Source organism: Littorina saxatilis, unplaced genomic scaffold (genome assembly GCF_037325665.1).
Source record: "Littorina saxatilis isolate snail1 unplaced genomic scaffold, US_GU_Lsax_2.0 scaffold_1668, whole genome shotgun sequence".
NCBI lineage: Eukaryota > Metazoa > Mollusca > Gastropoda > Littorinimorpha > Littorinidae > Littorina > Littorina saxatilis.
In genome coordinates, this window is record NW_027126454.1 from 1 (window position 1) to 12,023 (window position 12,023).

General features: G+C 40.0%; 1 protein-coding gene across 1 annotated transcript; it reads right to left on the bottom strand.

Annotated features, from left to right (window-relative positions):
• Positions 1-1,383: 1,383 nt before the first annotated feature.
• On the bottom strand, positions 1,384-10,596 carry LOC138954883 (MORN repeat-containing protein 3-like). Its single transcript, XM_070326638.1, has 5 exons — positions 10,223-10,596; positions 9,518-9,672; positions 8,231-8,390; positions 6,072-6,256; positions 1,384-4,140 (listed from the first exon to the last, which is right to left on the bottom strand). Exons 1-5 carry the CDS (start codon positions 10,365-10,367, stop codon positions 4,072-4,074), a joined length of 714 nt encoding a protein of 237 aa, XP_070182739.1. The 5' UTR covers positions 10,368-10,596; the 3' UTR covers positions 1,384-4,071.
• Positions 10,597-12,023: the final 1,427 nt, after the last annotated feature.

Consider the following 12,023-nt stretch of genomic DNA (forward strand, 5'->3'; position numbering starts at 1 on the left):
GAGTCTATTTGAAATCCTGTGGTAAAGAGATTTTGTATTCGATACAAAAATGTGTGTGTGTGTGTGTGTGTGTGTGTTTGTGTGTGTGTGTGTGTGTGTGCGTGTGTGTTTGTGTGTGTGTGTGTGTGTATGCGTTTGTGTGTGTGTGTGTGTGTGTGTGTGTGTGTGTGAACGAAACACTCATACATCACCTTCTCATTGTTGCTTGTCCAGATTCTTCACGCACCCATAAACAATTCTTCAAATTAATTAACTGCACAGCACTCATTCGTAGGCAGCGATTTTCAAAGATCGTCTGGAGGTTCTGACAATTGAGGAATAAATGACTATCTGAGTAAAGTTTTGTCTGTAAACGAGCGGACAGTGCAAACGGGTGACGTGTGCAACCTCCTTCGCCCACTGACACCCTTCCGCCCCCGGACACACGCCCCCCCCCCCCCCCCCCTCAAAATTTCGCTTCGAGCTTCGAGGACGGACATAAAGGTGCTATTCATCTGACAGGGTTTATTTGATGTTAAGATTTTGCAACGTTTATACGTAAGCCTATATCATTTAGGCTCCATTACTGAACATTAAAATTCATAGCGGTGAAGGTGAAAGTGCTAGTGTGTGCACTGTGTGTGTGTGTGTGTGTGTGTGTGTGTGTGTGTGTGCGCGCGTGCGTGTGTGTGCATATGTGCATGCGTGTGTGTGTGTCAGTGTGCGCGTGCGTGCGTGCATGCGTGTGCGTGTGTGCGCGCGAACACGCGTGATCATCTCCTTTACTCCAGTGTTATACTAGCTTTATTGTTCGAAACTGAGAAGTTGGTGCTAACCCGAGACAGGCAATGTCCCTTCAACGTCGACTTTATTCTCAGCCATCTGAAATTCAGAGCATACTGGCTGAACGAGTACTTCAATTTTATCTTAAGGAGTCCAAGTGTTGCCAAGTTTAGCAAAGTGTGGCCAGTTTCGGTTGTTGAGGGTCGGAAATCAAGTCATTGCTATCATTATCTTTGCTTAAAACGGGATGACCTTTCAAGCAACACACACTGATGATGTCCAGTGTTGTTTTCACTGTCATGAAACAAAAACAAAACGACAATTTCAATACCAAAATGGTGACTTTGTTACCGAAATAAAATTCTAATCAATTGCTTGCCGTTAGCAAAACAAGTTTGAGATTATTTTAATATCTCTTTCTATCTCTCTCTCTGCATTTGTAAGGGCAGAAGTGGTGAGAGTGCGTGTATGTGTATGTGATTGTGTGTGTGTGTGTGTGTGTGTGTGTGTGTGTGTGTGTGTGTGTGTATGTGTTTGTGTGTTAGACAGACAAAGATAAAGAAAGACAGAAAGAGTTACATGGATCACTTTCAAAACGTACAATAAAAAAAAGAAGCTAAATATGTTCATAAATCTTTAATGTAATGGCATTTTTCTGTTCTTGTGTTAAAATCCATAGAAAAAAGAACTGCAAATAAAAGCAAAAGACAAAGCATCTTTCCCTTCCCCCATCCCACTTAAATATGATTTCTCAGTAAACATTTCAATATTGTTTTCCACAACAAATGAATTGGACACCTTACAATACCATCTATAGGCCCATAAAATGCTTTTTACCAGTAATGTGTATATTGTAAGTAATGTGTAATGTGTATATCATCACAGTACACTGGTTTGCCTTTTCTCATCACAATCCACACACAGTTCACTCTCACCAAGACGGGCGCTGTGGCGTGGTGGTAAGACGTCGGCCTCTTAATCGGAAGGTCGAGGGTTCGAATCCCGGCCGCGGCCGCCTGGTGGGTTAAGTGTGGAGATTTTTCCGATCTCCCAGGTCAACTTATGTGCAGACCTGCTAGTGGCTTATCCCCCTTCGTGTGTACACGCAAGCACAAGACCAAGTGCGCACGGAAAAGATCCTGTAATCCATGTCAGAGTTCGGTGGGTTATAGAAACACAAAAATACCCAGCATGCTTCCTCCGAAAGCAGCGTATGGCTGCCTAAATGGCGGGGTAAAAACGGTCATACACGTAAAATTCCACTCGTGCAAAAGCGTGAGTGTACATGGGAGTTTCAGTCCACGAACGCAGAAGAAGAAGAAGAAGAAGACTCTCACCAAGACATGTACACTATCAGATACAATTCTTAACAAACATACATTGTATTAACAAACACAAAAAACAACTATCACTCATCATATACCTCAGACAACAGGCAGTTTACAGTTGGAATAACAAATAGAATGATGGCGACGGCGACAACAGCAACAAAGACACAACAAACCTCTTGTAAGCTTTAATACTGGACAGAAGCAGCATTTCATGATCTGTTAAATGGCAGGATGTGAATGAAAAATCTCTGATCTCAAATAAATAGATTAAAAAAGTAAAAAATAAAAATTGTAAAAATTATAAGAATAACAAGTCGCGTAAGGCGAAAATACAACATTTAGTCAAGTAGCTGTCGAACTCACAGAATGAAACTAAACGCAATGCAACGCAGCAAGACCGTATACTCGTAACATCGTCAGTCCACCGCTCACGGCAAAGGCAGTGAAATTGACAAGAAGAGCGGGGTAGTAGTTGCGCTGAGAACGATAGCACGCTTTTCTGTACCTCTCTTCGTTTTAACTTTCTGAGCGTGTTTTTAATCCAAACATATCATATCTATATGTTTTTGGAATCAGGAACCGACAAGGAATAAGATGAAAGTGTTTTTAAATTGATTTCGACAATTTAATTTTGATAATAATTTTTATATATTTAATTTTCAGAGCTTGTTTTTAATCCAAATATAACATATTTATATGTTTTTGGAATCAGCAAATGATGGAGAATAAGATGAGCGTAAATTTGGATCGTTTTATAAAAGAAATATTTTTTTTACAATTTTCAGATTTTTAATGACCAAAGTCATTAATTAATTTTTAAGCCACCACGCTGAAATGCAATACCGAAGTCCGGGCTTCGTCGAACATTACCTGACCAAAATTTCAACCAATTTGGTTGAAAAATGAGGGCGTGACAGTGCCGCCTCAACTTTCACGAAAAGCCGGATATGACGTCATCAAAGACATTTATCAAAAAAATGAAAAAAACGTCTGAGGATATCATACCCAGGAACTTTCATGTCAAATTTCATAAAGATCGGTCCAGTAGTTTGGTCTGAATCGCTCTACACGCACGCACACACACACACACACACACACACACACACACACACACACACATACACACACACATACACCACGACCCTCGTCTCGATTCCCCCCTCGATGTTAAAACATTTAGTCATAACTTGACTAAATGTAAAAGTAAAATGGTTCTCAAAAATTCAAATGCACTGAAGTGTTCATTAACTGTTTTGGCATGATTCAATGACATAGCTACATTTCACACACAACAAACCTTTTTTGTTTCAACTTTTACAGATCATCTCATCTATCTCTGATTGACTCTCTCTTTTTCTTTTTCTCCTCCCTTTTCTCAATAATTCCTGATTTATTGCCACTCTGATCTGTTCTCTGTTTTTGCTGCGAAAAAAAAATGTCTTGCGTTGTCTTCGATTCCTAATTAACCGCTGCTGTGTTCTTTTCTCAATGTTTTTTCTTGTCATTTAGTTGTTGAAAAATATCTTTTTTTCATGAATTTCTTTCTCTTTAATTCCCGATTAACTGCCACTGTGTTCCTTTCTCCATTTGGTTTCTTTCCGTTAAGTTGCTGCTTTAACAAATTCTTGCGCCTTCATTTGAGCATTCCCTTCTTTTTCGAGGACTCTTCCAGGTCACATACAGAACCAAATGGCAAACACTCCAAAGGTTCATACGGGTGTCTCTGATAATAGCAAGATCTATAGATGTGGCACTTTTGAGGACGTGTACGGGTAAATGTCATCAAATCTTGTTTTTACGTCACGCGTTTGCCAAGATCTGCAGTCTTGGTGGGAGCAAAACAACGAATGCATTTGGAACATTGGAGAACAAAGTGAGTCACGGGCGCGAGGCAATATCTACACGTACGCGTACAGGTCTTTGCTACACGTTCGATATCTAGAACACTGAATTACTGGAAATGGTTTATAGCTGTCCCTCATTCTTGATCTTGTAGAAACTTTTCTTCTGCTTCTGCTATCACCCCTTCTCCATTCAATAGTTCAATCTGAAAAAAAAGTTTTAAAAATAAAATGGTTTAATAAACACAAATTTAACTGAAGAATAGCAAAGGAAAACACTTTGAAAATGTAGAATACAGACACAGACCGTAAAATACATAGAGACGCATAAACAAACACAGATAGAGTGAGACAGACAGACAGGCAGACAGACAGACAGACAATTAGACAGACAGACAGACATACACACTGCTGCAATTCAATCAATCAATCAATATGAGGCTTATATCGCGCGTATTCCGTGGGTACAGTTCTAAGCGCAGGGATATATTTTTTTATTTATTTTATTTTTATTTTATGCAATTTATATCGCGCACATATTCAAGGCGCAGGGATTTATTTATGCCGTGTGAGATGGAATTTTTTTACACAATACATCACGCATTCACATCGGCCAGCAGATCGCAGCCATTTCGGCGCATATCCTACTTTTCATGGCCTATTATTCCAAGTCACACGGGTATTTTGGTGGACATTTTTATCTATGCCTATACAATTTTGCCAGGAAAGACCCTGTTGTCAATCGTGGGATCTTTAACGTGCACACCCCAATGTAGTGTACACGAAGGGACCTCGGTTTTTCGTCTCATCCGAAAGACTAGCACTTGAACCCACCACCTAGGTTAGGAACGGGGGGAGAAAATTGCTAACGCCCTGACCCAGGGTCGAACTCGCAACCTCTCGTTTCCGAGCACAAGTGCGTTACCACTCGGCCACCCAGTACAATTGAATTGTACACACTAAAGGTAGCTTTGTGCAGAGAAAAAATACTTGATTTGAAGACTATGCCCACCATTTTAAAATTGTTTTGTTGATAACGTAGTAGTCCTTCTCTGTATAACAAGTAACCTAACAATGTTTTCAAAAGAAATTAACTGACTTAAGCACCCCCCTCCCAAGTCCTTCACTATTTAACAACTAACACAACAACATTTTATGTACCACCACCCCTCTCACCCCCCCACCACCGTCTCAATTCCCTTCTTTGAAAATGCAATAAATGTAGAAATAGTTAATAAAAGATCAAACAGAAAGGGGGAAAAAGGAATTAACTGACCAACTAACAAACAAACCAATCATCCAACAAACCCACAAACCCCCAAAAACAAACTAAACAACCACCAAATGCATGTTCTCATTACGCTCAAACATTTCTTGAAATCCTTAATTGCCTTCTCTTGCACTGGATATAAGAGACTGCCAGAACTTAAAGACATTCTGACAACCCAGGGATGGCCAAATCTCAAAATGCCAGAGTTCTGGTATAAGAGACTGCCAGAACTTAGAGACATTCTGACAAACCAGGGATGGCCAAATCTCAAAATGCCAGAGTTCTGGTATAAGAGACTGCCAGAACTTAGAGACATTCTGACAAACCAGGGATGGCCAAATCTCAAAATGCCAGAGTTCTGGTATAAGAGACTGCCAGAACTCAGAGACATTCTCACAAACCATGGCCAAATCTCAAAATGTTAACTCGAAAGCCGGGCGAGTAACTTCAAGAAAGTCACTAGCTTGCTAGAAATGTTGCTGGCCCGGTACATACCACATAACAAATTATGAGTGTTAGATTTTTTAACACAATTAAAACAGTGGCGACACGGACAGGAGCCTCGTTTTTTGTTTCACTGGAACATGGCGATGATTTTGCAGACGACAGAAATTCCTGCATCTGCAGTGTTTATATATTATGGCTTTAAAACTCGATAGTACAACCAAAAGTTTTGCATTTGACCAGAATTTTAACTGGCCAGCCGGGCGAGCTGCTAGGCGGTTTCCACTAGCCCGGCGATTTTTTTACTAGCCCCTGCTGATCGGGCGGACGATTTGGCCATCCCTGCAAATTGGCTGGCCAGGCAAACAAGCAAGGAACCCACTAAGCAAAAAGATTTTTCATTACACACAAAATGTTACTCACACTGGGTATGGGATATTGCGTTGGTGCTGGGGCATTCTCTCGACCAAAGTCTCTCATGGTGCCGCATTTGGGTGTGTTGTTGACCCACACTCCCTCAAACACCTGCCCAGAATCCAGGTAGTAGAATTTACCTGGGCCGTTCTTCATGCCGTCTTTCCAGGACCCCTCATGTCTGTTTTCATTCACTTGAAGGAGAAAAAATAAATTAAAAAATAAAAATTTGTGAATACTGATGGTATTGGTTATTACATTGTAACCAAACTGAGATAAACATGCGTAAATGACTGGATGTAGTCAAGTGTTATAAACTGAAACAAAAGATATTGATTTAAAATAAATCTAAAAAAATAACATTAAAAAACAAGTCGTGTAAGGCGAAAATACAATATTTAGTCAAGTAGCTGTCGAACTCACAGAATGAAACTGAACGCAATGCCATTTTTCAGCAAGACCGTATACTCGTAGCATCGTCAGTCCACCGCTCATGGCAAAGGCAGTGAAATTGACAAGAAGAGCGGGGTAGTAGTTGCGCTAAGAAGGATAGCACGCTTTTCTGTACCTCTCTTTGTTTTAACTTTCTGAGCGTGTTTTTAATCCAAACATATCATATCTATATATATGTTTTTGGAATCAGGAACCGACAAGGAATAAGATGAAAGTGTTTTTAAATTGATTTGGACAATTTAATTTTGATAATAATTTTTATATATTTAATTTTCAGAGCTTGTTTTTAATCCGAATATAACATATTTATATGTTTTTGGAATCAGCAAATGATGGAGAATAAGATAAACGTAAATTTGGATCGTTTTATAAATTTTTATTTTTTTTTACAATTTTCAGATTTTTAATGACCAAAGTCATTAATTAATTTTTAAGCCACCAAGCTGAAATGCAATACCGAAGTCCGGGCTTCGTCGAAGATTACTTGACCAAAATTTCAACCAATTTGGTTGAAAAATGAGAGCGTGACAGTGCCGCCTCAACTTTCACGAAAAGCCAGATATGACGTCATCAAAGACATTTATCAAAAAAATGAAAAAAACGTTCGGGGATTTCATACCCAGGAACTCTCATGTCAAATTTCATAAAGATCGGTCCAGTAGTTTAGTCTGAATCGCTCTACACACACACACAGACACACAGACACACACACACACGCACACACGCACATACACCACGACCCTCGTTTCGATTCCCCCTCGATGTTAAAATATTTAGTCAAAACTTGACTAAATATAAAAAGCAAATGCTTTGTACGACACCCCTTCGTCATGTCCTATACCACAGTGGACCCCCCCCCCCATTGTAAACTCCTTCCCTTTTAAGGCCCCTTTCTCTGAAACTTTTTGTTCTCTGTAAATGTACCCCTTTTTTAAGACTCCTTCCTTTTTCAGACTTGTTTTCTCAGGTCTTTGAAAGAGGGTTCCACTGTATACGATTAAAAAATATTTGCTGTTCTACCCACATCAAATCATTAGCAAGAGATAGAACGTTGATTTTTCATACTATAACTGCCCCAAATTTGATCCTCATATGCGACCTGACATATCAATTCATTTAGTTATTCAATCCTAAGAATATCCCAAAAACAAACTTGGATTAAATTATCCCAGACATCAGCTCAAATCAAACAATGACATCATATTTTGATGAAGTGGAGACTTATTTCCTTGTTAGCTCAGTGGATATTTTGGGTAGTGATTGATCTTCTCCAGCAAACATTTTCATGTATTGACCTTTAAATTTGACCCAAATGTGTGACATGTCTTGAGGTCATCAATACCTACAAGTGTGGGCAGGGAAATTTGGAGGATCTAGCTTCAAAAACATCAGAGAAATCCTCAATGTTTACTTTTAAGGAAGCGAATATGACCCCGCTGTGACCCTAACATTTGACGAGGTCAACCAAACCGGGGTCATGTCGGAAGATCATCAAACCCTAGAAGTGTGCACATTTTCCTAGCTCTAGCTTCAAAAACATCCGAAATAATCCCAACGATAAGTTTTTTGTCCAAATGTCCTGGCCACAAAAACATTAATCTGTCAGTGTCAGACATCCTGCGCATACAAAATATCTGACAGTCAGAACAATGCTTAAGATCAAAACAGAATGCATCACTGACTGAGGACCGAAGAATAAGAATAACACCTCTCACCTTGTCGCAGCATTCCTTGACCATTTCGCTGGTCATCGAACCACTCTCCCTCGTAGATGGTTCCGTCTTTGAAGTACATGCGCCCCCATCCGCTGCGTTTTCCCCCATACCACTCGCCCTCGTAGAACTCGTCCTCTGTGTAGAATTCCGTACCATAGCCCTGAACATAAAGTTAGACAACTGATTATGTCAGTAAGAGAGGGAGAAAGAAGAGAAGGGTGGAAGGAAGGAAGGAAGAAAAACAGAAAGAAGAAAGAAGGAAAATCAGAAAGAAGTACACTAACAGCATATAAAGAAAGTAAAACAACATGTAAGGCCAAATAAAAATATATGTTGGTTTACAGGGGCGGATCAGTTGCTTTGTAAGGGGGGGTGCACTTTGAATCGAAAGTGAATGTGATGGGCGCGAAGCGGCCGAATTTGCTAGGGGGTCCGGGGGCATGCCCCCCCGGAATTTTTTTGGCCCAAAGAAGCAAAATGGTGCCATCTGGTGCCATTTGATCTGAGAAATGGTCATAGAATCAGCTTTCCAAATTCACAATTTCCATTTAAAATCACTAAAGACTTGATTTTTTATTTATATTTTGCTGGAGGGGGGGTGCACCTGCACCCTGTGCACCCCCCCTCGTCCGCCCCTGGTTTAGGGTAACCGGTCCGACCGACCCTATTCTTTTCCGCCGACCATTAAATTTTTTTTCAGTTCTCAAAAAAACAACCAACTTTTGGCAGATTTTGCGAACCATACCGAGACTAAGGAAAGTAACCTCCTTTACACTCGACTACCTTTTCTTTTATAAATAAAAAAATAAAAAATAAAAAACCTGACCTACCGACCTTATCTTTTTTGGCCATGTTACCCTAAACCAACATATATTTTTGTTTGGCCTAATAGAGAAAGGTAGAAAACAATAAAGAGAAAACATGAAGAATTAGAACTAACACAAAGCTTTAATCACCAGAAAAACAACCACTGGATGAGTGTAAAAATAAATAAAGGTGGAGGGATAAATGGATGGACAGATAAACAAGTGTGTGGACAGATGGATGGAACAATATATTTTATTTTTAAATTCACACAAGAAAATAGGGCAGTAAACAAGAGACAGCTGCCAAATAGGTTTCACATCACACTGGATAAAAAAAAGAATCAAGCTAAATAATTCATGAATGAATTAACAAACAAAGAAACAAACAAACAATAATTAACTAATAAATTATATCAATAAATAACAATTAAACTTGTAAACAAATACAAAATAATAGAAGATAAGAAGTTTTGACACGTACATGTCTCCAGTTATTTTTCCAGCCTCCGGAATATTCCTTCTTATAGCCCCCTTTGCCGTCAGGATAACTGAGAGTTCCAAAACCATTGCGCTTGCCTTTCTGCCAGTCTCCGTCATACAGACAGCCCGTTTCTTTCCAGATGTACGTTCCTTTTCCTGCATGAATACATCACAATTTCTATGTCAGCATGCACACTTTCAGACATTTTGTACTGCTGTCCATAGACCATTTGGCTATTTGGTCTATGTGCTGTCATAGTTAAAAAGTCCCATTGGGTATTAAAAAAATAAGAAAGGTTAAACTATTCAAACGTTTAATTCAAAAACAAAAACAAACATTCACAAGAAGTTTCATCTGTCCACCTCTAAAGGGGACAAACAAATTCAGTGGCTTAGCAGACTCAAACAACAACAAAAAAAGAGAGAGAGAGAGAGAGAGGGTGAGAGAGAGAGAGAGAGAGAGAGAGAGAGAGAGAGAGAAGGTGAGAGAGAGAGAGAGGGGGGGGTGGAGGGACTGAGAGAGACAGAAAGAGAGAGAAAGAGAGAGAGACAGAGAGAAAGAGAGAGAGAGGGGAGGAGGGGGATGGAGGGAGTGAGAGAGAGAGAGAAAGAGAGAGAAAGAGAGAGGAGAGAGAGAGAGAGAGAGAGAGAGAGAGAGAGAGAGAGAGAGAGAGAGAGAGAGAGAGAGAGAGATTCGACCTCTTACCGTGTTTCTTATTATCTAGCCATTCTCCCGTGTACTGATCTTTGTTCACAGAATACACAGTGTGTCGGATGCCTTTCTTCTGAGCAGCCTGATCCCAGGCTTTCCATAGAGGCTCTTTCTCTTTTGGTGCTTTGAGATGCGGCATCTTGATCTCGACTTTTCTACCACTCTTCACTCAAAACTCAAAGGTATAAATCCCTACAAAGGCACGTAACAAGCAACCAACTATCTCTCTCGTTGGAGAGATACTTTGGAAAGGTTGCCACCAGCTATGATCTTTTAAAAAGACACTAGACGAGTTTAAATCCTAATATCTTTTGGGTGGCATGTCAACAAAGTCTAACCATTTCCTCGCGTGGTGCGCATGCCCTGCTTTTTAGTTGCTAAGGTACATGACCAAGGGAAGCAACTCCCATCAACTTGATCTCTTGGTTGTATTTAGCGACTGCATTAGTCTCCCTTGGACAAAGGCTTGAACAGCACATGCCGTGACACGATGCAGTTCACATCAGATTTTTCATGTCAAAGATTTTTTTGGTTCAAAATAACCTACCATCTTGTAAAACACCCCCCCAAAAAGAAAAGAAAAACCAAAAAAAACACCTAAAAACATTTGAACAAAGTAGGTATGACATAGTAGCTACCAATTGAAAAGATATATGCACACGCATACAAACGACCCTCAATTCCACCCCTTTAATTTAAAAAAAAAGGCAACATATCAAAGGCAAGGAGAAGAAAGGATCTGTACAATGTTCGTCTCCCAGTTTTGTGTAATTGAATCTCTATGCTTTTGACATGTCGCACGACACAGACACATGACAAAAACTTACCAAAAAGATCAATTTGTTTTATATTGTCCATCCTTTTTAAAGGCACAGTAAGCCTCCCGTAAACCATCACAGATACGGTCAGGCTTTTACACACAGTACAAACACCCTTTCATTTAAACACTCACCGATTGAGAACATCCTAGGTGCCCTCCGTAAAGAGCGAACAATTTTCAAAGAATTTATTTTTGCGTGGTTTATCTTACCCCTGAGCCATCGTGAACTCGTGTCATCCAGTTTCCCTTTTTCACAATGTAGTCGTCAGTTAGTCATTTGAATGTGACTCGATGTGAGCTTATCTACAATAGCACGTTTTTATGCACGAAACAAACGGCTGTGGTTCACAAGAACTCTAGCGATGGCTTTTGACTGTTGAGAGGAACGGCGATATGCACTGTAAACCGTCGTCTGCGACGACCCTTGCGTGACCCTGCTTCCGGACTTTTCTGATCTTGTCTTGATGAAAAACAAATTCTTTTATGATTAAAGAATTTTGTAACAAGCTGTCAATTTATTATTTAGATTTTAAAAGTTAGGTCTATCGCAAAAACGCACCACGGTCCAAAAACATTCTGATAATCATCGATCCACGGCTATCGACAGTTTACATCGATAGAAGGGAAGTAACTCATTTTTGACCTGAGTTCAGAATGGGTCCAAAAAGTGTTCGAGACAATCTGCAAAATTAATTCTTTAAAAATTGCTCGCTCTTTACGTAGGGCACCTAGGATGTTCCCGTTTGGTGAGCGTTCAAATGGAAGGGTGTTTGTACTGTGTGTAAAAGCCTGACAGTATACTGTGATGGTTTACGGGAGGCTTACTGTCCGGGCGTGATTTCCGGTATCATATTCATAACAGCCGTCCCGGCCAGCACCAAAACGAGGCGCAATTGTTGTTAAGGAGAAGTCCACGAAAATAAATTCTTTGAAAATTTCTCACGCTCGACAGAAAGCAGCCAGGATGTTCCCGTT

Coding starts and splice junctions, on each gene's coding strand:
- LOC138954883 (XM_070326638.1), bottom strand. CDS start 10,367: ATGCCGCATCTCAAAGCACCAAAAGAGAAAGAGCCTCTATGGAAAGCC. Junction 6,257..8,230: donor TCAAGGAATGCTGCGACAAG/GTGAGAGGTGTT, acceptor TTCTCCTTCAAG/TGAATGAAAACAGACATGAG. Junction 4,141..6,071: donor CGCAATATCCCATACCCAGT/GTGAGTAACATT, acceptor CTTTTTTTTCAG/ATTGAACTATTGAATGGAGA.